General features: G+C 38.3%; 2 protein-coding genes across 3 annotated transcripts in view; both read right to left on the minus strand.

The window, feature by feature from the left end:
• Positions 1 to 694: 694 nt before the first annotated feature.
• On the minus strand, positions 695 to 11,525 carry ndufaf4 (NADH:ubiquinone oxidoreductase complex assembly factor 4). The gene is made up of 3 exons (XM_088402806.1): positions 11,361 to 11,525; positions 7,930 to 8,048; positions 695 to 1,032 (listed from the first exon to the last, which is right to left on the minus strand). Exons 1-3 carry the CDS (start codon positions 11,482 to 11,484, stop codon positions 736 to 738), a joined length of 540 nt encoding a protein of 179 aa, XP_088258932.1. The 5' UTR covers positions 11,485 to 11,525; the 3' UTR covers positions 695 to 735.
• A 4,957-nt stretch (positions 11,526 to 16,482) lies between these two features.
• dse (dermatan sulfate epimerase) overlaps positions 16,483 to 24,088 on the minus strand; it is a 38,655-nt gene continuing 31,049 nt past the window's right edge. For both annotated transcript variants that reach the window (XM_088402802.1, XM_088402803.1), the window contains one exon: positions 16,483 to 20,798. In XM_088402802.1, the coding sequence (XP_088258928.1) occupies positions 19,052 to 20,798 (1,747 nt within the window). In that variant the 3' untranslated portion in view covers positions 16,483 to 19,051. The remainder of the gene's footprint in view (positions 20,799 to 24,088) is intronic.

Here is a 24,088-nt window from a genome sequence, read left to right on the forward strand (position 1 = left end):
CGTGTTAACTTTGAGCGTTGGACTCTGCCACCCCTCTGCTTACACCCAGCTCAAGTCTAGTCGTTTCAAAGGTAAAAGCTATTTATTCATTGTATTTATTATGTAATGCTAGTGTACAGCAGATTATGTCACTCAATTTTAATATATGTATACAGTGTGTCGTTTTTACCTAAGGCTTCGGCGCGCGTTGCACGCATTCACGAATTAACATGGGTTTGGATTGCCCGCTATACGAGCAATTCGAGATACGAGCGTAGCCGCTGAACGGATTAAGTTCGTAAGCCGGGGGCCCACTGTATATATATATATATATATATATATATATATACACACACACACACACACACACACACACACACACATATACATATACATATACATATATATATATATATATATATATATATATATATATATATATAAAATCAGATTGGCAGATATGTTTGTTTTTGCGAGGGATTGACTGTTGATGGTTGTTCACTGCCTAAGGTGTGATCACCTGTCATGTTTTATCTCAACAAGGCTAATTACAAGTTTACATTAGAATTTATTACATGAGCTTTGTTACGTTATATCGTTCAGACATATTGTTTCTCTGGTAAGCACATGAAAAAGAAATATCAGGAAAAAAAAAACAACTGTTTTTGAATAAGGTAAAAGTCAATAAGCCCAACAAGAATTACGTAGGTCTGAATGGGAAGATGCATAATGTAGTTTATCATTTATCCTGCACTCTTATGAAGCCTTCAATTGTTTAACATTTGCAATTTGTGGTGGAATAATCTGAATTTGAAAGGGCAGAAAAAACTCAAGGAAAGAATTTGTTTCTTTCAAGTTCAGAGAATACTCTTGGGAAATCCTTTGTGATGTCCATATGTGAGGCTGACCCCGGTTGTTACTGAGAGCCTTGAGAGCCTCTGTGATGGTCAGTTTGCCATGAGGAATGTTTGCAAGACCACGTGAGTCCCCTGGAAGAGCAAACTTCATTGGACGGGTCTTTGCATCTTGGCTCACAGGCACCTCCTTTTGTGACTGTGTAAACAGAAATGAAATACAAAGAAATATGAGGGAAATGAAAAACAATACCAAACACTATATTTACAGTGATCCCTCCTACTTCGCGGTCTCAGATATCGCGGTCTCAGTACTTCGCCGTTTTTTTCCAGGAAAAATAAAAAATATTTCAAAATAAAAAATCATTTAAAAAATGTGCAAAAATGTACAAAAACTGAAAAAAGCAAAAAAGTACATTATACAGTACTGTATTAATCAAATATACGAAGTAATATTAATTAATAACTATGTTAAGAATTCTTCAAGCGTTAGAGTTCGTGACGTTTATCTTATTTTGAAATGTATGCTTTTAATTTGTTGGGTCGCGTTGCATTTCTGTTTCCTTCCTGTTATACGTTCTCTGCGTGTCATTCAGCTCGTTGCGGTGACTTAGTGAATTACAATGTAAGCTCATATTTATAGTTTATTATCATTTATGTTGATAACGCACGCTACTGCCTATGTTTAGTAAGCGATGAGTGTTTATTCTGTTTATGTGTTGGTTTGTGTGGAGGTTGCACTTCATAGTTAGTAGTTGTTGTTAGTTGTGGCTAACCCGCTAATGTCGGCTAAAATTAAAGTAAATTCATAGATTAAGTGTTTATATGTTCGTTGACTGACTAAGATTTTTGTTGATTTATTATTCAACAGATACTACAAGATCAGTCACATGATACACCATACATGAGCCAAAATAAATGTGAACTTCAACGTGATTACTTGCGTCCTCTTTCACCGGAATCTTGGTGCAGATAACCAGTCCTGAGAACACATTCTCAACAAACTAAGTAATATTAGTTGTTTAATGAATATACAATAATGTTAATAAGGATAATGGAATGTTAAATAATAGGAGAAAGGAAATAAAATAGGAAAAAAAAGGATTGTTTATGGTTACTGTGGCTATATTGGGGCGTACATAGAAATCTAGGAATTGAAACTCAGGCTTCGCGGAGGGTTGACAGCCCCCATTAACCGCGAAGTAGGGGGGGGGGGGATCACTGTATATCATATTTAAAAGACAATAAATGTTGACACAAATTGATTTATAGGCCTACAATTGGTAAAACACAAAAATGAAAACATTAAAACATACAAAAAACATGGTGTAAAACAGCAAAATGGCACTTCAAAGTTTGAAAAAAAAAACTGATGTAAAAAAATTAAAATCCCTTGAATCTTAAACTTAAGACCATTGTACGCGTATGAGACACATTCTTTAAATTTTTTGTCTTCATGTCCATAAGTTATATATTTGTTACTGGTTAAGTGTGTGTCAGATTTCCCACATTGTGACTGCCTCGTCAGTGTAAGCTTGAATGTGCTCAGCTGGAAGCATTTGTTTTTCCTTTTACTCATGACACAGCTTGAGTTAATTTCACCAGAAGTACCCGAAGTTGCACAAAATCCATGTTTTACCAGGTTTATGATTTCGTATAGTATATGACAACAGATCACAATTGATAAACAAGTTAAATTGAAAACCTTTCCGTGTTCTCCAATCTTGCCACTCTCAATTGAATGAAATGAAGACATGCTAGCCTTTACATCACAGGTGTCAAAGTCAAGGCCCGGGGGCCAGATCCGGCCCGCTGCCTCACTTTTTGTGGCCCTTGAAATGCTGATTTGACTTCAGGTTTCTGACTAAAATACCAAAATTGCAAGTTGTCTTTAACTTTTGAAAATTTGGGGGAAGAAAAACAAACATTTTCTTATTCTCCAAATCTCTTTTGAACAGTTTTTGCCGGCTTCTGATATCAAATCTTGATAAATGTGTGATCAACACACTTAAAATGTATTTGAATTCACAGTCATTCCGGCCCTCTGACAGGAACTATCTTTACAATGCGGCCCAAAATAAAAATTTGTTTGACACCACTGCTTTACATGATCTTCTCCATTTATTCATAGTCCTGTGCGTGAACAAGGATGGACTCTGATGTTGGTTTAGTTTGCTTGCTACTTTTGATGAAAATACTTCCGTAACAACTTCAGCTAGCACAAGCTGCTTTTAGCTGCAACAGGCAATGATTGCTACAGCCAAAGGACGTCCACCCTCAAGCTCGTCTCATTACGGTAATTATTGTAAGTGTAACATTAGGGTTAATAGAAAAAAGGACATCTGTGTGTCAAAACTTGGTTTGTGGCTGACAGACCCGTCTTTCTCAAATGGTATTGAATAAAATAAAAAATAAAAAAATCTTATCTTCAAGTTCCCATTTAAAAGGCGCACACTGGTCTCCCCCCCTCCCACCCCCTCTTGTTTTTGACAAAATATGGGTTATGTGATATAGGTCACTTTGTGAGCAACATCAGGCATGCACACGGCCTGATGTTGCTCACCGTAGTCCAAAGTCTGCATGGGGAGATTGTGTGACTGCTAAGACGGATCAAAAATTACGTGGAAGAATGCGGGGTGTACCAAATATTTTTATGTTTAATTGTTCACATCAACATGAACAAGGTTGACAGTTCAATTAAAGTTTGAGCTACTTGAATGGGTTAAACAATGTTGAATTTAAAGGAGAACCACCCACCAAAAATCATAATTTTAAAAAAGTTGTGGGGATTTAAAGGTCAATATATAGAATTTTGGCATTGGTAATGATAATCTCAAAAGGTTAAAGTTAATACAGTTAGAATAGGTAAAAATATAAATACAGTGAGCCCCCCGGTTTACGAACTCTCTGCTTTACGAACTTTTCATCTTACGAACGTAGACCGCGGCGTTTTTTTGCCCCCTCTTACGCACAAACCTTTCGTCTTACAAACAATCCAACATGCCGGTCAGTGTGTCTGCACTTTTTTTTCGCTTTGCTGCATCATCAAAGATAACTATTCTCGAATGTCACGGAAAAGCAGATATGCTATTGGTCTTATAAGGTCACAGTCTCAGTCACGGAGATGCGAATATGCTATTGGCCGAACGCCTTCATCTAGCTTGATGGCACAGCTGGTTGGTGTGTTGTGAAGACTTTGCAAACTATCTGTTAGACATGGCTTCTAAAATTGCAAGTGGCGGTAAAGGAAGAAGTAAGAGGATGATGACAATAGAAACGAAGCAGGAGATAGTAAAAAATACGAAGGAGGCGCACGCATAGTTAACCTTGCTACTGAGTATGGCTGTAACAGCTCGACAATCGGTAGAATTTTCAAGAACAAGGAAGCCATTACAGCAGTGGTTCTTCGTAAAAGCAGTGGTTCTTAATAAATAGATACGAAGAAGGCGCACGCATAGTTAACCTTGCTAGTGAGTATGACCGTAACCACTCGGCAATATAACAAGGAAGCTATGATAGCAAGCAAGTCTTCTAAGGGCAAGACTTTCCTTGCCGGGGGACGGGCTGCGGTCAACAACAAAATGGAGAGGCTTCTTCTATTATGGATTAAAGAGAAGGAAATCGCCAGTGATATGTTCTCGTTTAAGAAAAAAATAAAATAAATTTTCGGTTTGTCTCTGCTCCCCTCCGCCTCCACTCACCACCAGCTCAAGTCACGTCGCCCCAAAGGTAAATGTAATTTTTCCTTTGTATATTTATGTTATTAAATTTAACTGTACAGTAAATTATGTTACTAATTTTTAATATGTGTATAAAGTCATGATGTTTTCACCTAAGGTTTTAGCACACGTTGCACGCATTCACTAATTAACATAGGTTTGGATTGCCCGTCATACGAGCAATTCGAGTTACGAGCCTAGCCGCTGAACGGATTAAGTTCGTAACACGGGGTCCCACTGTGTGTGTGTGTGTGTGTGTGTATATATATTATATATATATATATATATATGTTCTGTACATCCTAACATATGGTGCTAGATAATGTTTTTGTATATATGTTATATATATATATATATATGTTATATATTTTCTGTACATCCAACATATGGTGCTCTATAATGTTTTTGTAGGACGGGTCGGAACTGGCTCCAGGTTTAGGATCATCTGGGTTCAATTACAGCAAATTTTGCTGATTTAGGAAAACTCCGACTTTGAGCTGGCGCACAGACCATCCCCTTTATCACAAAGTCGTAAAATTTGAAAACCCTTATTCTCCTAGCTTCGACGTTATTGGGACAAATTTTCAGTTCATTTACTCTTACGGGCTTAGCGCAATACATGAAAGTTTAAAAAATGACATTTTTGTCTGTAACTTGGTGGCGCTATAATTAAAAAGTAATTTAACCATGCAGATATTTTTTTAAGCTTGCACATTGGAGTTATTAAGGTTTTTGTTGCTCATGGCGAAGGAAATTTGACTTTGAAACATGTATTTTGAAGCCACGCCCCATCATATATGTTAGCCGATCTTCACGAAATTTTGCCCCGGTGTGCCCCTATGTCAGATAATGGAGTACGCCAAATGTGAAGTTGATCGGGTCAAGGGTTTCGGTACTGAAAAATTTACAGAAATGGGCCAAATATTAAATTCAACAGTTGATAACTCAGGTTCTGTACATCCTAATACATGGCGCTCTATAATGTTTTTGTAGGTCTTGAGGACCTACATATGCGTAAAAATTTCGTAGCTCTAGGTCAAACGGGTCGGAGCTGGCTGCCGTTTTAGGATCATCTAGGGGAAATATACCTAAATATACCCAAAGAAGGCATAAAGATCTTGTATAAAAGTTTGTGTTTGATATACAGTATATATGATAGTATTTATAATATTATGATTGTATATATTATTTAGGTGCAGTGTGTGCAATGTTCACTAAATTCATCTATCAATTAAACAATGGGAGAAAGAATGCTGTTAAAGAGAGGATGTTGCAGTTGGTAGACAATTTAAAAAAATATATATAAAAAAATTAATTAAAACTCATATACCATCTTTTTTTTTTTTTTTTTGTCAATTTTTGTTGCTGCGGCTTATATACCGGTGCGGAATGGTCCCTTATGGTCCGGAAAATACAGTATGTGTGTGTATGTATATATATATATATATATATATATATATATATACACAGTGGACCCCCGGTTTACGAACTCCCTCATTTACGAACTTTTCGACTTAAGAGCGTGGACCGCGGTATTTTTTTGTCCCCCTCATACGCACAAACCTTTCATCTTACGAACAATCCGCCATGCTGGTCAACGTGTTCGTACAATCAATTTGTACGGCAAGGAAAGTCTTGCCCTTAGAAGATTGCCGAGCGGTTACGGCCATACTCACGAGCAAGGTTAAACATGGGTGCGCCTCCTTCGTATTTTTTTTTTAATTATCTCCTGCTTCGTTTCTATTGTCATCATCCTCTTACTTCTTCCTTTACCGCCACTAGCAATTTTAGAAGCCATGTCTAACAGATAAAGTTTGCAAAGTCTTAACAACATTCCTTCCTTCCGTTTTTGACTGATTTTCTCTCCTTCCTTCCGTCCCGACCAGCTGTGCCATCAAGCTAGATGATGGCGTTCGACCAATAGCATATCGGCATCTCAGTGACTGACACCGTGACTGAAACAGTGACTGTGACATTGTAAGAGCAATAGCATATCAGCGTTACTGTGTCATGCGTGAGCAGATGAATTCGTTGATGTAGCAAAGCAAGGTCAATTGTACGTACACATTGACTGGCAACACGTGATGAAATCATAGTTAAAACCATCACGAATTTACACACATTTAAAATTAGTACGATAATCTACTGTACAGTTAATTTAAATAACATGGATATACAAAGGATAAATGACATTTTCCTCTGGGGCGACGTGACTTGAGCCGAGTGGAGACGGAGGTGAGCAGAGACCATCCCGCAGAATTTATTTATTTATTTTCTTAAACAAGAACTTTTCTGAAAATAAAACATATCACCGGCGATATCCTTCTCTTTAATCCATAATAGAAGAAGCCTCTCCATTTTGTTGTCGAACGAGGTCCGTCCCCCGGCAAGGAAAGTCTTGCCCTTAGAAGATTGCCGAGAGGTTCCAGCCATACTCACGAGCAAGGTTAACCATGCATGCGCTTCCTTCGTATTTTTTTTTATTATCTCCTGCTTGGATTCTATTGTCATCATCCTCTTACTTCTTCCTTTACCGCCACTTGCAATTTTAGAAGCCATGTCTGACAGATAAAGTTTGCAAAGTCTTCACAACATTCCTTCCTTCTGTTTTTCACTCATTTTCTCTCCTTCCTTCCATCCCGACCAGCTGTGCCATCAAGCTAGATAAAGGCGTTTGGCCAATAGCATATCGGCATTTCTGTGATTGACGTGACGCCGGCCAATAGCATCTCCGTGAGTGAGACCGAGACTGTGACCTTAATCGACCAATAGCATATTGGCATCTCCGTGACTGACTCTGTGACTGACACCGTGACTGAGACAGTGACTGTGACATTGTAAGAGCAATAGCGTTGAGCGTCAACTTCTGATTTAGTTAACGTAGCAAAGCGAAAATAAATGTACGAATACAATGGCCGGCATGTCATATTGGTCGTAAGACGGAAGGTTTGTACGTAAGTGGGGGACAAAAAACTTCGCGGTCCACGCTCGTAAGTCGAAATGTTCGTAAAAGAGGGTGTTCGTAAACCGGGGGCCGACTGTGTATATATATATATATATATATATATAAAATCAGATTGGCCATTGATTGCATAAGATTGAACCAGGGCTATCAGAGTACAGATGTAAGAAAACATATGCACAAGACTTTTCTAAACCAGGTCCACTTAATATTTCGAAAATCACACTTTCATTTCACTACAAATATGCTCCTCTTGCATGTTGGTCTATAATGAATCTCACCAAATTACACATTTCGATTGCATAATTGTAAGGTTGCAAAATGTGAAAAAGTATTTATTCATTTTCAAGGCATTGTATTTTAACCACTTATGCACAGAACCGGTACTTTGAAGTGAACCTCTAATTGTACTGACCTTATTCGAAGCTGCTGCTTTATCTTTCGACTCCACATACACTGACTTCAGATTTAATAATAGAGGCTCATTCTTTTGGTGGACAGCGCCTGGTAATCCCTTTGCTGAAAACAAATTTGCTGTGGGAGTGGGGGGGAGACACACATTTTAAGTTTTACATTCAAGCAAGCATGGCACTGCGGTCAGGCCAGCCTCCACTCGTGAATACAAAGTCAAGCCAGGCGCCACGCCAGGTCAATACTATGCATTATGGTAACAACCTGCCAACAAAATAAAAGCAAACAACTAATGCAGCAACGACCTCAATGACACAATATTTCATTGCAATGACACTTATTTTTTTTTACTATGTGAGTGCAACATGTTGAATTTCCCTATTTAATGAAATACATTGAATACATATACGAATACAACATGAATACACAATATGGACCTGAAATGTTGGTCCTTCACCTGGTACACATTTTTATATATATAATGTATTGATTCTAAGAAGAATATCAAAGTGTAACTAGGAAATGTGCAATGCCTGAAGGAATTACGAGAAGGTGTAAGCACTGAAGGGAGAGAACGTTGAATGGTGGAATGACGGAGAATGTTTGAATGGCTTGAATCTGTGAACAAATGTGAATACAGTAATCCCTCATTTATCGCGGGGGTTACGTTCCAAAAATAACACGAGCAAAGTGAAATCCGTGAAGTAGCCAGCTTTATTTTTTATTATTTTACAACGCAATACTAAACTATAGAATAAAACCGAAAATTAAAACAAACTGTTTTAAAGCCCCAAATTTGTTTAAAACAATCATTTTAATATTGTAATACAAAGTTGGAAACATTGTCACTCACGTATTTCACAGTCCCAGCTATGCCTCTTCGTCCTGAACCCGCACATTGTTAAGAGTAGTTTTCAAACTCTTTCTTTTTCTGAGCAAGAACATTTTATAAACGGATATGCCCGGACATCGAATTAAAGTGAAGCTTATTATATCATAACAATACACTAGAAATGTAACATTATTACAAAAGAAATCTAGGTAAAAGTCAGATTTCCAAAGCTGCACATTTCTCTGTTGCTCTCGGTAGAAAAACAGACGTGTGTATTTCCTCTCGGCACGCCTACGAGTCACGTGATTGGCTCACAGAGACCAAGACGTCAATCAATGTGCTTACTAGCACATTTGTAACGTGTGAGCTGAGCTAAGTGCAGACAGGCACAGTAGAGACACAGGAGAGATGAAAGCAAGCTTTTGGATCTTTTGGATGCTCTTGCCTTTTGTAATAAATTGACAAGTGAAAAACCAATACAGTATAGCCTCAATATTTTATTTCAAGACAACAGTAAAGCCCCTGAGCCAATCAGGATTCAGAGGACAATGCGCTGTAAAAAGATATCCACACTGTAAAAAATCCGTGAAGCAGCAAACCTGTGAAAGATGAACCGCGATAAAGCGAGGGATTACTGTATTACAAAGTTGGAACGGTTGGAATAGGCCAAATAACATAGGAGATTCAAGGGAAAAACTGAAAAAAGTGGAAATTGTGTGGGTATTCAAAGTGCAGAAACATAAATTAATAGGTGAAAGGAAGTGAATGACAGTGGAAAGAACAATCATTAAAATATAAAGTAGGAACTGTTTGAAAAGGCAAAATAATGTAAATGATACAAGGGAAAAACTGAAAAAAGTGGAAATGTGTGGTTATTCCAATTGCAAAAACATAAATTAATAAGTAAAAGGAAGTGAATGGCAATAGAAAGAACAATCTTGAACATATAAAATTGGAACGGTGTTAATAGGCCAAATAATGTAGAAGATACAAGGGAACAACTGAAAAAAGTGGAAATTGTGTGTGTATTCAAAATGCAGAAACATAAATTAATAGATGAAAGAACAACCATTAATATATAAAGTAGGAACTGTTTGAAAAGGCAATACAAAGGAAAAAACAGAAAAAAAGTGGAAATTGTGTGGGTATTTGAATTGCAAAAACATGAATTAATAGGTAAAATTAAGTATATGGTAGTGGAAAGAACAATCTTTAACATATAAGGTTTGAACAGTTTGAATAGGCCAAATAATATGGAAGATACTTGGTAAAAACTGAAAAAAGTGGAAATTGTGTGGGTATTCGAATGGCAATAATGGCAATTTTGTGAAAGGGAGGGTATACCAGTGGAAAGACAATCTTTAACATATAAAGTTGGAACCATTTGAATAGACTAAATAATATGTAATATGGAATAATGGGAAAATATTAACATGTATGCATGATTATTATTAATATTGGAATGATGGGGATGATCCCTAAGAATTAATTAATGAGTTAAATGTGAACGTGAAATGGGAAAGCTCAAAATGTGAAATGTTAAATTTCCCATTGGATATGAATATTAGAATATTGAGGTGAAAATGTAGAATTCTGGGAACATATTTATATATATGAATTATTGAAATGGTGAGAAGGATCCATGAGGTGAAATGAAAGAGTTAAGTATTACGAATGTGAAATGGGAAAACTCAATGTGAAATGTTAAATTTCCCATTGGGAATGAATGGGGAATCCTCCCGTTGAAAATGAACTGTGAAATATTCAAGGATGAAAAATATGGAATTGTGGTTAAATATTGGATTGTATGTATGATTCTTATGGTGAGATGAAAGAGCTAAATATTGAAAATGTTAAATGTGAAAGCTGTAAATATGAAATGAAACATCAACCAATGTTAAGACAATGGGATTTTTGGCGTGAAAAACGGAATTGTGGGAAATCAGTACATATTTGGAATGAGAAAAATGGAAGCAGTCGTCGCACGATTAATTGGAATATGACATTGGAACGGTGTGAATGGGATGAACTGAGAATGAGTTGAAACGCGTCAAAAACGGGAATTAAAAAAAACATAACCTAAAATAAAACGAATTAAAAAAAGAGGAATAACATTTTTGTTTAGGCTTTTGCCTTCAAACAAAAAGTGTAACGAGCAAACCCCGGGCTCCCCTGCCTGCTCTGGACTTAAGTAAAGTTGCCTCCATCATAACACGGACTACCAGCTACAATGCCAAAAATATAGATAAATATTAAAAACAAGCCCCGGCCGCACTTCGAACGAGACTTACTTAAGTATACTTTACCTAAGTCTGCTACGGATACCTGCTTGCGCGGTCTTCCCTTGTCTTAGAGATAGTGTAGTGTGGTGTGGTGTGGTTGCGGAGTAACAATCTTGGATTTTATTCATTTTTCTTGAAATGAAGCGCAATTACAACCAAAGGCGCTCGTTGGAGGCGTGTTACCGTAATTCACAATATACACGAGACGCGTCGGTTGGCCTGAATTCTTCTTTCGAGTGGAGGCTGGTCTGACCACAGTAGCATGGCACCCAGTTTTTCCACCGAAAACGAACTCGTGAACTAAAATATCCAAATGCTTACCGGTGTCGATCGGGTGAGTTAGCTTGTGCCTTGGTGCAGACCGCGGCTTTTCCTTTGAAATTTCTCTTTCAATCCTGTTTTCTAGGTTAAAATTCCTTAACATTCGTACGACCCGAGCACCCATGTTCCTCAACACGCTTTACTTCTTTTGTCGACGTTAGTGAGAAGCAAACAATATTGACAGGTTCGTTTTCGCCACCTAGTGGATTGGAGTTTTCAATTGGCTCGTTTTTTTTTTTTGTTTTTTGTTTTTGAGAGGGCTCGAGAGGGGTCTGACTGCAGGATGAAGGACGGGGGCGTGTAGTGTAGTGCCAAAAAAGGCACTGTAAGAATTATACACCCCCTTATGTGGGGTTTTGCCTATATTGGAAAATGGGGGCGTGTGTTTTCTTTCTCGGGGGAGGACGAATTGAGCTCCAGGTTTATCGATATAAAAAACATGGCGATCAGAAGCGCTTTGTAAGTTAAAATTGTTTGTATTTAAAACCCTTTCCAGGCAGGCGTTGCAAATTTGCAACAATAATTATGAGTCCCCTTGGTATTCCGCGCACGGTCTAACTATAAATCCAGTAATGTAGAGATATATATCACAGCAGGTGTAATCGCAATCACCTTTTGCGTAGCTAGTCATTAACGTCACTTTAAGGGGGCAATTGTACATGAATAACACGATTTTACTCGGTGGATAAAAATATTCGAATGCACCTTGTTTTTCGTTAAGGTGATATTAGTTTGAATTGTGCAAATTTACAGTGAAGCAGTGAGGACAGTTCATTTTAAAGTAAGCTCTTTCGTATAACAGACAGAAGTCACTGCAAAAGAAAAACAAGAAATTACTCAGTGAAGTAGGATTGATTTGAATTGAATTAGCGAAAGTAAAACATCACATTATCAATTTTTTATTATTTGTTCAAGATAAATTGAAGTGTAAAAATAATACATTTTAGGCTGTTAACTATTAAGCATGACAATGAATATGGAAAATAAACAATACAGTTTATGAATTTGGAGAGCCAGCAAGAGAGCTGGAAAATCATCCATAATGTAAGTATCTCATGCAGTATAAGCCAATAATTCCTTTTTTAACTATTCAAAACAATTAAAATGAATATTCAATGGATTAAAGGTTAATGTGCCGTCTAGAGTAATTCCAGTCACATTCTTGTGACAATATAGTTATATGCAAGTACCTAATTGAAGGAAACCGATGCATCTAGCATACTATACAATGCACATCCATCCATCTATTTTCTGTTCTGCTTATCCTCACTTGGGTCTTGGGGAAGCTCCCACCTATCGCAGCAGACTCTGAGCAGTAGGATAAGTGCTATCCTCCCGTTTCTGGTTTCATCTGGAAATGTTTTACTTAATTTGCAACTAATGGGGCTTGGCACCTAATACACCCACTGAGCTGAAACACACAAATCATTGAATTTTCGACCAAATTCAGTTGTGTGTAAAATTAAATGTTCCTCATTTTGTTTGTTCTCAGGTACCTTCAATCATCTATAAAGATGAGCAGATACCAGTGCCCATTATCAGAGATTCAAAATATTATTGCGGCATCTGTGCCAAAAGCGGGGAGTATGCATATATTGTGTCACATATGCAAACTTATAACAAGTCGATTATTTGTCACAGAGGTATGTCGGAGTTTTAAATCGAGTATTATCCCAGTAGAATTTGTGACTCGAACAATGTCTTGTTCGAGCAATTAATACCAATGTTTTGTTCGTTTAAGGGATGTTCAACACATATGTTTTCAGGCACCCAAACTTGTCAGCACCCATTTTTAAAGGAATTCCACTGTGTGGTATAGTACTACACGTGACAATATAGTCTCCTTGAAATCTTTTATTGATGACACTTTACCAACAGCACTAATACCCTCAATAAAGACAAAAAAAAGTACTTTCATACTTCAACACCTTTCTAACCCGTTAAATAGAAGACTGGAGTTGACCTGGTACTGTTGTGTGTGTGTGTGTGTATATATATATATATATATATATATATATATATATATATATATATATATATATATATATATATATATATATATATATATATATATATATATATATATATATATATATATATATATATATTGGCTATATTTCTTGTGTTTTTGTATAAGTTTTATAAACTTTCTTATATAGAAACCTTACTAACTACAGGTCTCAAAATCTGATATTTCATTTCAAAATAAGTGACCCCTAGAAATGCAACATTCTACAGTCAATATATCATGTTTTCTAAAAAAAATAATTTAAAAATATCTTCAGCTATCGTGACACCACATCTGCTCTGGGAGATACTAGAGAACCCCAGATGTCCCCCATTTGGGTCCCATCAAAATCTGATGTGGCATTTAAAAATTAGTGACCCCTGAAAATGCCACATTCAACTTGTCAATACATCACATTTTTAAACCGATCCTTAAAAAATTGTTTAGCTATCGTAACACCACACCTTCTCCACCCCAGAGGTCCCCCAAAATGGGTCTAATCAAAATATGATGTGACATTTCAAAATAAGTGACCCCTGAAAATGCCACAATTAACTGTCATTTTATGACATATTTTAAACAAAAAAACATTAAAAACAATTTTTTGACCATCGTAACACCATATCTCTCCTGAGGTACACTTCAATACCCTAAGGGGTCCCCTAAACTGGGTCTAATCAAAATCTGGTGCATTTTAAAATTAGTGACCCCTGAAATTTCCACATTCAACTGTCAATATATCACGTATTTAAATAATCATAAAAAAAATATTTTTAACTATCGTTACACCAGATCTGTTCTAGGGGATACTAAAGCAACCCAGGATTTCCCCATTTGGGTCCCATCAAAATCTGATGTGGCATTTAAAAATCAGTGACTCATGAAACTGCCACATTCAACTATCAATAAATCACGCTTAAAAAAATCAATGAAAACAAATCTTTAGCTATCGTAACACCACACCTACCCTGGGGTACACTTAAGCTCCCCAGGGGTCCCTCGATTGAGTCCTATCAAAATCTGATGTGGCATTTAAAAGTTGCTGACCTCTGAAAATGCAACCTTCAACTGTCAATATACCACATTTTTAAAACAATCATAAACATAATAATCATATATAATCTGGTTTGGTATTTCAAAATTAGTGACCTCTGAAAACGCCACATTCAATTGTCAATATATCACTTTTTAAAAAATTCAGAAAAAAAAAAAAGTCTTCAGCTATCGTAACACCACACCTGTCCTGGAAGACACTCTGGCACCCCAGGGGTCCACCAATTCCCATCAAAATCTGATGCGGCATTTCAAACTGAGTGACCCCTGAAAATGCCATATTTAACTGTCAATGTATCACATTTTAAAAAATTATTAACTAATAATTCTTCAGCTATCCTAATACAACACCTATCCTGGGGGACACAAGCACCCCAGGGTTCCCCCATTTGGGTCCCATCAAAACCTGATGCGGCATTTAAAAATTAGTGACCCCCGAAAATGCCACATTCAACTGTCAATATATCTTTAAAAAATTTTTTTTAAAAACTTTAAAAAAAATCTTTAGCTATCATAACATCACACCTGTCCTGGGGGTCACTCGAGCACCTCAAAGGTCCACCCATTCGGTCATATCAAAATCTGATTTGACATTTCAAAATAAGTGACCCCTGAAAATGCCACATTTAACTGTCATTTTATCACATATTAAAAAAAAAAAAAATCAACATTAAATTGCAGTGTAACTGTCATAACACCACACTTGCAACACTTGCAACATGCCAGGGGCCCTTCAATTTATTTAATATTTATATCTGATATTCTCTGACAAAATTTATGTCTATGAATGATAAAAAAAAGAAAGAAAAACTAAAAATACAATTTTGGGGAATATGAATCACAACTACCTGATGTGACCCCCTTTGTGAAGACAAAATATACGATAAAGGCACTTTTATTTATTTATTTTTTCAACTTAAGGATGTCAATTCTCATTTTTGTTGGAGTACTATAATGAAAATTATACAATTCTGATTCTTTTTCCGATTAGGGGTCTCTCATTTTGCTGTGCGACATCAGAATTTAATGGGTTCCACTTTGGGGGACAGCTGTGGTGTAAAGCAAGTTTAGAATTTTTTTTTTTTTGGAATGATTTTTTTTTAATATTCGATAAAATGACATTATTATATGGCATTTTCAGGGGTCTTTTATTTTGGAATGCCACATCAGATTTTAATGAGACCCTGTTTGGGGGAACCCTGGAGTGCCCAAGTTTAACCCAGGACAGGTGCGGTCTTACGATAGCTAAGTAATATATATATATTTTTTATGCTTTAAACGTGATAAAATGACAGTTAAATGTGGGATTTTCAGGGGTCACTAATTTTGAAATGCCACATCAGATTTTGAAACAACCCATTTTGGGAGACCCCTATGGTGCTCTAGTGTCCCCCAAGAACAGGTGTGGTGTTACAATAGCTAAAAATAAATTCTTATTGATTTTTTTAAAATGTCATATATTGACAGTTGAAAGTGGTATTTTCTGGGGTCACCTATTTTGAAATGCCACATCAATTTTTTATTAGACCCAGTTTAGAGTCCCCCAGAAGTTTTTTATGTGTGCCCCAGGATAGGTCTATAATGATAGCTGAAGAATTTTTTTTATAATTTTTTTAAATACAGTGATCTCTCACTTTTCGTGGTTAATTGGGACCGGGACTCACCCACGCTAAGTGAAAACCGTGATAAAGCTCCCCCCCCTTAAAAAAGGGGGGGCTTCTCCCACCTGTGGTCCCTTCTGAAGGTTTCTGATTTTCCCCAAATTGGGGTTTTTGAGTTTTTCCTTCCCCTTCTGGGAGCTTTGATAGGGGATGCTGTTGTGTACTTTACACCGAAAAAATGTCTCTGCATGACTTCTTTTTTCAAAAGAAGTCTCGACATGACCTCTTTTCACCTGTGAAGCCCTTGGAGACTTTGGTGATTTAGGGCTATAAAATTTGATTGATTGATTGAACACGTTGAACTCACTCCGGGCCATTTTATATCACCCAAATGTCGGTCAAAATCATTCAAATTAGTCTACTCTAGATCATTCTACACCTTTCAATTCAGCCTCTCGTTCTTCATATGCAGATTTTCTAGAAATTGTATTTAATAATTATTATGTAGGCTGCTATTTCTTATTAATGAAGGTCATGAAAAAAAGTGTTTGATGACAAGACATGCACCAAAAAGGGGGACAAATCCTATTGAATAAAAATGCTTTAATTCTCATATAAAATGGTACAATTTTGTCTGAAATGGCTCCATTCACACAAACGTTTTTTTTGTTTTTTTTTCGCAGATGTGTCCACATTAAAAACGCATTCAGACTATCAAGCACTGATTAAGAGCATCACAGCAAATCACAGTTATCGGTTGGAATTACTCATGAGATACAGTATTTAGCTATAAAATTAACAAAACAATCAATGCCCAAAACTCAAGGCAAAAGCAAAAACAAACTGTAAGCCTGTTTTCAATAAGCAAACAAAATTTTTAGTGGGTGAAAAATAAAATGTTATGTATATAAGTTACTGAGTGTGTCAGAGAAGGTCCAGGACAGGCGTCATGAAAGCTACAGTAGTTTCCAAATCTAAAGTACAAGCAATGACTTTCCCCCATCTGTGTGGGCCAAATAATGAACCAATAAATCTACTAAGAGACCCCATAGTTTGCTACCAAAACAAACAAACAGACAAAAAACTGGTAGACTTTATTTTGCATTTACATTATTATTTTTTGGTGAGACTTGTTCCATCAGCCTTTCTGACACAGTACACCTATGGCATCAGTGCACTCATACTTGTTAAAATATATTAGTATCTATTGTTATTGCTTGCAGGCAAAATAATATGACCACTGAATATCAGTACACATCTTGGTTACTTGAAAGACAGTCAATAATTCTAGGATCTACAATCCTACAAAATATAATCTAACATACATGCCAATTGAAATCTTACCAAACACAGATTCTTACAGAAAAATATCCACTTTACTTTGCTGGAATGTTCTGTCGTAAAATAAGGCCATGGATAGGGATTAATAAAAGGAAATTAACCATCAATTGCTTTGTTTTTTTATATATAGTTTGTTTTTTTTATATATACAGTATATGATTGGCAGTGCCCCGATGCCATTGTTGTCTGTCCATCCATCCATCCATCCAGCCATCCATCCATCTTCTACCGCTGTCTTCCAGGGTCGGGTCGCGGGGGCAGCAGCTTGAGCAAGGAAGCCCAGACTTCCCTCTCCCCAACCACTTCATCCAGCTCTTCCGGAAGGATCCCCAGGCGCTCCCAGGCCAGCCGAGAGACATAGTCCCTCCAGCGTGTCCTGGGTCATCCCCGGGGCCACCTTCCAGTGGGACATGCCCGAAACACCTCACCGGGTAGGCGTCCAGGGGGCAGCCTAACCAGATGCCCAAACCACCTCAGCTGGCTGCCATTGTTGTACTGTGTAGAATTGAGATGCCCTGAGAAGCAATGAAGGTTTCCATAGAAGTAACTTAATTTCTCATATTTGACCACATGTTGTTCTTAAGACCAGTGGTTCTCAGATTGGGGTCCGAGGCCTGACTGCGGGGAGTTATATGAAATAATTTGGGTGTTTTGTTTAGTTTGATTTAGTTTATCTTTTACAGTGACAGATTTGTGCCTTGTTTGGCTTTGTTTTTGGCGCCGCCTCTGGCCGCTATTGACAGTGCATTTTGTGTTGGGGAAGGATGTTAGGCAAATGTTTTGCATTGTTTACCACAGTCGTTTGCATCTAATACATGTTTTGTTTTGAAATGAATATCATTTGTAATGCAGTTATATGGTTGCTTTAATCTATGCAATTCGTGTACCTTTAGTAAGATACATCATTTTTGCAGATGGGACTTACCTGACTTATGTTTGCTGTATTTTCTTTTCGTTACAGTTTTACAGTATAAATGAGTGAGAGCTGTACTACTGACATAACTAAATTTAAAAAAAAAAGTTACAATCATTTGCTGTTTGCTGTCTGTCTACCTAGATAGAAGCCATTGGAACATCTAGGATGGACAGAACATTGGGTTATTCATCAAAAATATAAATATTTGTGTTCATTTCATTTTATATTATTTTCAATTGTGAAATTATTCATGACTTCAATAAAACACTCAATTCAACCATTTTCATTTATTTGTAAAAATTTTTGAATTTGCAAATATGCTATTTGTGTCTACAATTATGTGCATATTGAGGCTATGAAGCGGCATTTTACCTTATAATGCTGTGTTTGACTAAATAATTGGCAGCAACCTTTTTGGGGAAAATTGACCCGGTTTATTATAAGAAGGTGTGCAATATTCAATTTTTATTTTCTAACCTTCAGTAGCTGAAAAGTGACAAGCATACTTGTTGTCAAATTGAATATGTTGCTGAATAAAAAGGGGTCTTATGTTTGGCTTAAATGATTTGTTTTCATTGTTTTGTTTCCGCAAACATTTGCAATGGGGGTCCTTGGAAAATTTGCTTTCTAAAAGGGGTCCCTGACTCCCCAAAATTTTGAGAAGCCTGCTTTAGACTGAATCATTTCAGGTTTCAGGGGTGCCACCTCAAAAGACTTAGACAGTCGGTGCGGTGAGCATTACATTTCTAGCTGAACAATCACATTCACAATGTTAACACTGGATGTGTGAGCAGGATGAATAGAGGTACAGTAAGATCAAGCAGTCAATCATTAGAATGGTATAAAAACATCTCTGTGTGTGTAAGCTTCGACCCCTGTTGAAGCGAGTCAATAAGACAGCCAGTAGCAAAAAGAAGGTGGCAGTGTTCAAGAGGAGAAAAAGTCTTATAGAAGAGGCTGTGTTGGAGATGCGCTCACTCCTTGTAGTCACAAACATATTGACCTCTTTGAATTTACGGCTTTTCACAAAGCCACCCTTTCTGTTTTTATGGTTGTCTGTATAATCTATAAAGGCTTGCGAGTGGATATCTCCCTCCTCTGGGCTGTCCTCGTATATATGCTTGGATGTCCTCTGTCTCACTTTCTTTTCACTTACCTCGATCTGTGTAAAAATGTCAGGCAAATTCTCAGAAAGCTTCTCCCCAAAGTTTATTTTCTTCCCTGTCTTATCCTTTCCATGTTTCTTGGACAATGCAAACATCTCTTCAATGACCTCCTCTGTCTTCTTTTTGTCAGAGAACCGGAGCAGGCGCTCTGCAGTCTTATGGAAGCTGTCAGTATTTAGTACCTTTCCAAGAATATGGCGCTCCATCTGCTGAAAGACTGGTTTGACATGCTGGAGGTTGTCCTCCATCGTGTTGACATATTCCTCGACTTCCACAGGTGAGTTTTCAGTTGGAGATAATGTTTTCTCAAATACAATCTTCTTTTGGTCCATCATTACCATCGCAAAAAGAGGCTTGCTGACAACTTCTCCAGTCAGCAGGTAAACTATGTAGGTGTGTTCCTTGGTGGTCAGGGAAATATCCACTCTTTGGTCATCACCGCGCAGACTGAAGCTGGTGACAGTCACACCTGGTCCAAAGAAAATGTAAGCTACTCTGGTTTGAGGATATCTTAATGGCATTGTGACATTCACATAATTAGAGCCATTATATGGATACCCCCGTGGATAACCCCAGTAACCAATTACCCCTCTATTACTGTGACCTGTGTCATCCTTCCAGAACATTTTATACTTATCTATATTATGAGATACATATGCCCCATGAATAGCATCTACCTTTATATTCTTGAATGGTAGTTCTGTATTGTGAAAGAATGTGCTCATGGCCTTGCATGGACTATCAGGATCCAAATGGATATGGTCCACCAGAAGTAAAAGCTGTGGATGAAGAAGGAGAATGTTTCTCTGGAAGTGTCGGATTTTCAGGTCCGGATGATAGGCGGAATGTCCTTCACCCCGAATAAAGACCATCCCTTGTCTCTCTATGGCTGCCTCTACTTTGCCTTGAGCATCAGCAGCAGGTCCCACCTTGTATTTTAGCCACTTGGAATCACAAGCTTCTGTTACCTGGCCAGCCCAAGGTATAAAACAACTTCCTGTGTGGACTGGACCAAACAACGCTGCGTTATTCAACAAAGTGTATTTGGGTCCATATAGTGCCTCAGTGATAAATGGAATTCCATTGGGCACAAAGGTGAAAGTGTTCTGATCTGGGTGCTCATGGCCAGCATTGAAGTTCCTCCACCCTTTAATCCATTCTTTGTATTTGTTCTTGTGAACAATATCAAAAATTGCACGTCCCCCCAGCTTCCCTGACTTAAAAGAAAGAAAGGAGCGGTTTGTGCCAGAAGGCAAAGCACTGCCATAGGTCACCACACCCCAGTCCTCAAAATAATGGAGCTGAGACATCCCAAAATCAGATGGCGGCTTCGGAATAAGGCCCGGGTCATACCTAAAGAAAAAAAAAAAATAAAATAAAAGAAAAGTTGGAGGACATGAGAATACCCTAGGTTTAAAATGTTTCAACAATTCATGAAAAATGCTTTAGGTAGGGCGGTCAAAGTTGAAGGGTTAACTTTGGAGACAAATTGAAATTTTACAAAGCATTTAAAAAAAAGGTAACTTGGTTAAATCAATTCTATTTATTTCCTGTAGCAGCTAAACTTTGCTCGCTGCAATTAATCAGAGATGGGAGTCACTGGTGTAAAGACAGACTAAGGACTTGTCTACTGTACACGTAACTGTCTTCTTTAAATCTGCATTGTCTCCCTCTTGTGGTTGTTGTTTGTTTATTTAAAGAAGTCGCGTCTATACAAATCCAACACAGTGCAGTTTCATTCACTTACAAGCATGCCAAGTCGCTAGGCGGCAGTAAATGTAGCCAAATTCTGTCCAATCAGAAAAAAACTTCTGCCTCTGATGTCACCATTATCTACGTATTTGAAAAAGAGTAGTGCGATGACGCAAATCTCCAATTTAAGATGGTTACACGAAACCATGAAACCGGAGGCTTAGGCAACTCTCCACTTTGGCCAGAGGTTTTGAAAGATTCTGTATTGATGAAAAAAAAAAAAGCCCGGCCACGTATCGCAAATAGGGCAAAACGGAGACATTTACTGTCAGTTTGCAAGAACCCCGGCTATGTTTAGACAAGGTTCAAGAAAACATTTACGTAGTTCTATTTTGCTCTTCCAGAGCACCACAGGCGGTGCTTAAAGCGCGGAATAAGGCCTTTGCTCAACCACAGGTTGAGAATGCATATCAACAAACGTCAATTGTTACCCCTGGGTGAAAAGAACGTATAAAAGCCTGTGTCACCTGGAAAACGATCTCACAGATCTTTCTCTGTGTGTGTGGTCAGATTTCTTCAGAGTTTTTTGGTTGTTTTCTATCATTAGTAGCTTGTCAACAGTGTCACTCGGAGTTGTGGTCTTCTCTGCCCTCCTGTAGCTATGATGTATTCGCTGGTGGTATTTATTCTTTTTCATGCTGCTGTGTTGGCGTACTTCATGGCTGTGGCGATTGTCTAAGTCAAATCATTTGTTGTATCTCTGATTTGTGTCTTTCTGGTGCATTTTCAACTGCTGATGATTTTTTTTCTGCAATATTGGCTTTGCAGTGGACTGCAAAGTTGGTCTACTGTAGTTGTGGTCTTCTCTCCTTTGTTGGAAGCCACCTTTGTGACATGAAGTTGCACCATACAGGCTGTCGCCGTCTCGCTGTTGGCTTCCCTTCTTTTTTGCCCTGCCTTTGAGGGTGATGTGCTTTTTTGCTCTTCTGCCTTCAGCACGGTGCCCGGTGCGTGTTGTCTCAATCTGTACCGACTACACTTTGCACCCACTCTCATCTTAGTGCTTTCCGCGCCTCCTCCCGTATTATGACTTGGCACTTCAACGTTGCGTGGCCTCCTTTCATGACGCGTGAGTTGTTTAGTTTTTCGCTATGGAGGGCGCCCTCCTGCGGCTCGGTTGAGGCTCGTTTGTTGTGTCCGCAAGCGCCTGGGCGACCGCTGTTTGGGATGGCGCAACAGTGTGCAACTGAGATTGAAACTTGCCATCTTGTCAATGTTGGGATTGATGGTCTGCCTGATTAGCTGGCCGCTCCAAGTTGGGCCGTGCCCCCTTCTGTTGGTGTGGCAAGCAATCTTACTTGTCTGGTGGGACCACGATAAACTGCGATTGGTTCTTGTTTCCTCTCCCACCCCCTCCAAGCGGTATTGCTCAGCCAACCGGCAGTGTGGCTGAAGCTTGAAGATTGGTCTTTTGCATTCTGAATTTGGACAAGATGTTCTAGTGAGCGATAGCCTTTTGTGCCTGACCTGACCAGTGATGTTGACTCCACTTGTCTTATTGCACATGACACGTGCCTATGTGGTTTGGGGTTTGAGTTTCCCTCTCAGGGTTTAATGCTAGACTTTTTTCCCACGGTAAATGACTCCTCACATGTTGCAGAAGACAACTAGGGTTGATGCAGCTGATTTTGCCGAATTTCTTGCAACATCTTCAGTTGGACATCTCTCGGTCTCTCATCCCTTCCAGAAGCTGACTATTTTGAGTGTGTGCAACCTTTACTGCCATTTCCATCCCTCAATGTTGGCGATTGATGTCCTTGCTGCAGTCCTTTTGGGGCAATACAGGCTCTTTTTCCCGGCTCCTGTTGGATTGTCAGACCCTTGAAATGATGCTCCTACCACTGCATGAGACTATTCTGCAGACTTTGCAGTGCCCTCATACGCAATGTCGGCTGATGAATGATACAAAATGTTACAAAGGCCCTGTCTCACCTTTTGTTCACGGTCATGACTGCAGGATGGTGGGAGGGTGATGTTGAGATGGTTTTGTCTTTTGTTGGGGCATCTTTGAAGGCCTTTGCTTTTCTGTCCAGGGACCACAGACTTGTTATGTCTGGTTCAAAAGCGCTGCCAGATCTTGATTGGCATAATCCACAATGACTAAGTCAAAGGTTCAGAGGTTTCTTTATTTTTACCTTACGATAAATTTCCTTTGCCAGCAGAAACTTGGCAGCCCAAATAAAAACACATAAACAACAATACATCAGACAATACAATACCTAAAATGCCAGTCGGTAAGAGCCATAAAATTCTAAAAATCCTATGATATCCCCCAGATCCAAATGTTCAATGGAGCCCAGTGCTCCTTCCTCTTCCACGCTGTTTTATGTTGTACATGGCTGCTGATATAAAACTGTTTTTGTAGCATTTGGTCCTGATCTTAGGGACCATGAAGCGTCAGTCGCATGGAAGGAGCTGGAACTCGCTACGCAGAGGGTGCAAGCTGTCCATGATTATGGTGCAGGCTTTTCGCTGCAGCTGGGACTCACAGAGCACTGTCATGGGGAGTTGAGGCTCCCCAATTAGCAATCCAGCCCACTTGACAACCCTTTCCATTAAACAGACTCGATAAAAGCACGGTAAAAAAGAACATGCGTGGTCTTTTCCCCATTAAAACGGGCCAGTCGCCAAAGATAAAACAAACGCCGATGCCCCTTCTTACACACAGCTTCACAATTTTGATTGAAAAACAGTTTTGAGTTGATACCAGTCCTGAGGTACAGTGGACCCCTGGGTTACAGTGTCCCTGGCTTACGTTTTTTTCATGTCGCAATGTGGAATACTGAGTTTTTTCATCCCCCTTTAAGGTATTTTCTCAGCTTTGCGACAAAAACAACTGTCATGACACTAGGGGGTTGCCTGTATTTGTGTTGTTTTGTCTCCATCTGCAG

The sequence above is a fragment of the Hippichthys cyanospilos genome, chromosome 20 (genome assembly GCF_059441005.1).
Source record: "Hippichthys cyanospilos isolate Australia breed blue-spotted pipefish chromosome 20, RoL_Hcya_1.0, whole genome shotgun sequence".
Lineage (NCBI taxonomy): Eukaryota > Metazoa > Chordata > Actinopteri > Syngnathiformes > Syngnathidae > Hippichthys > Hippichthys cyanospilos.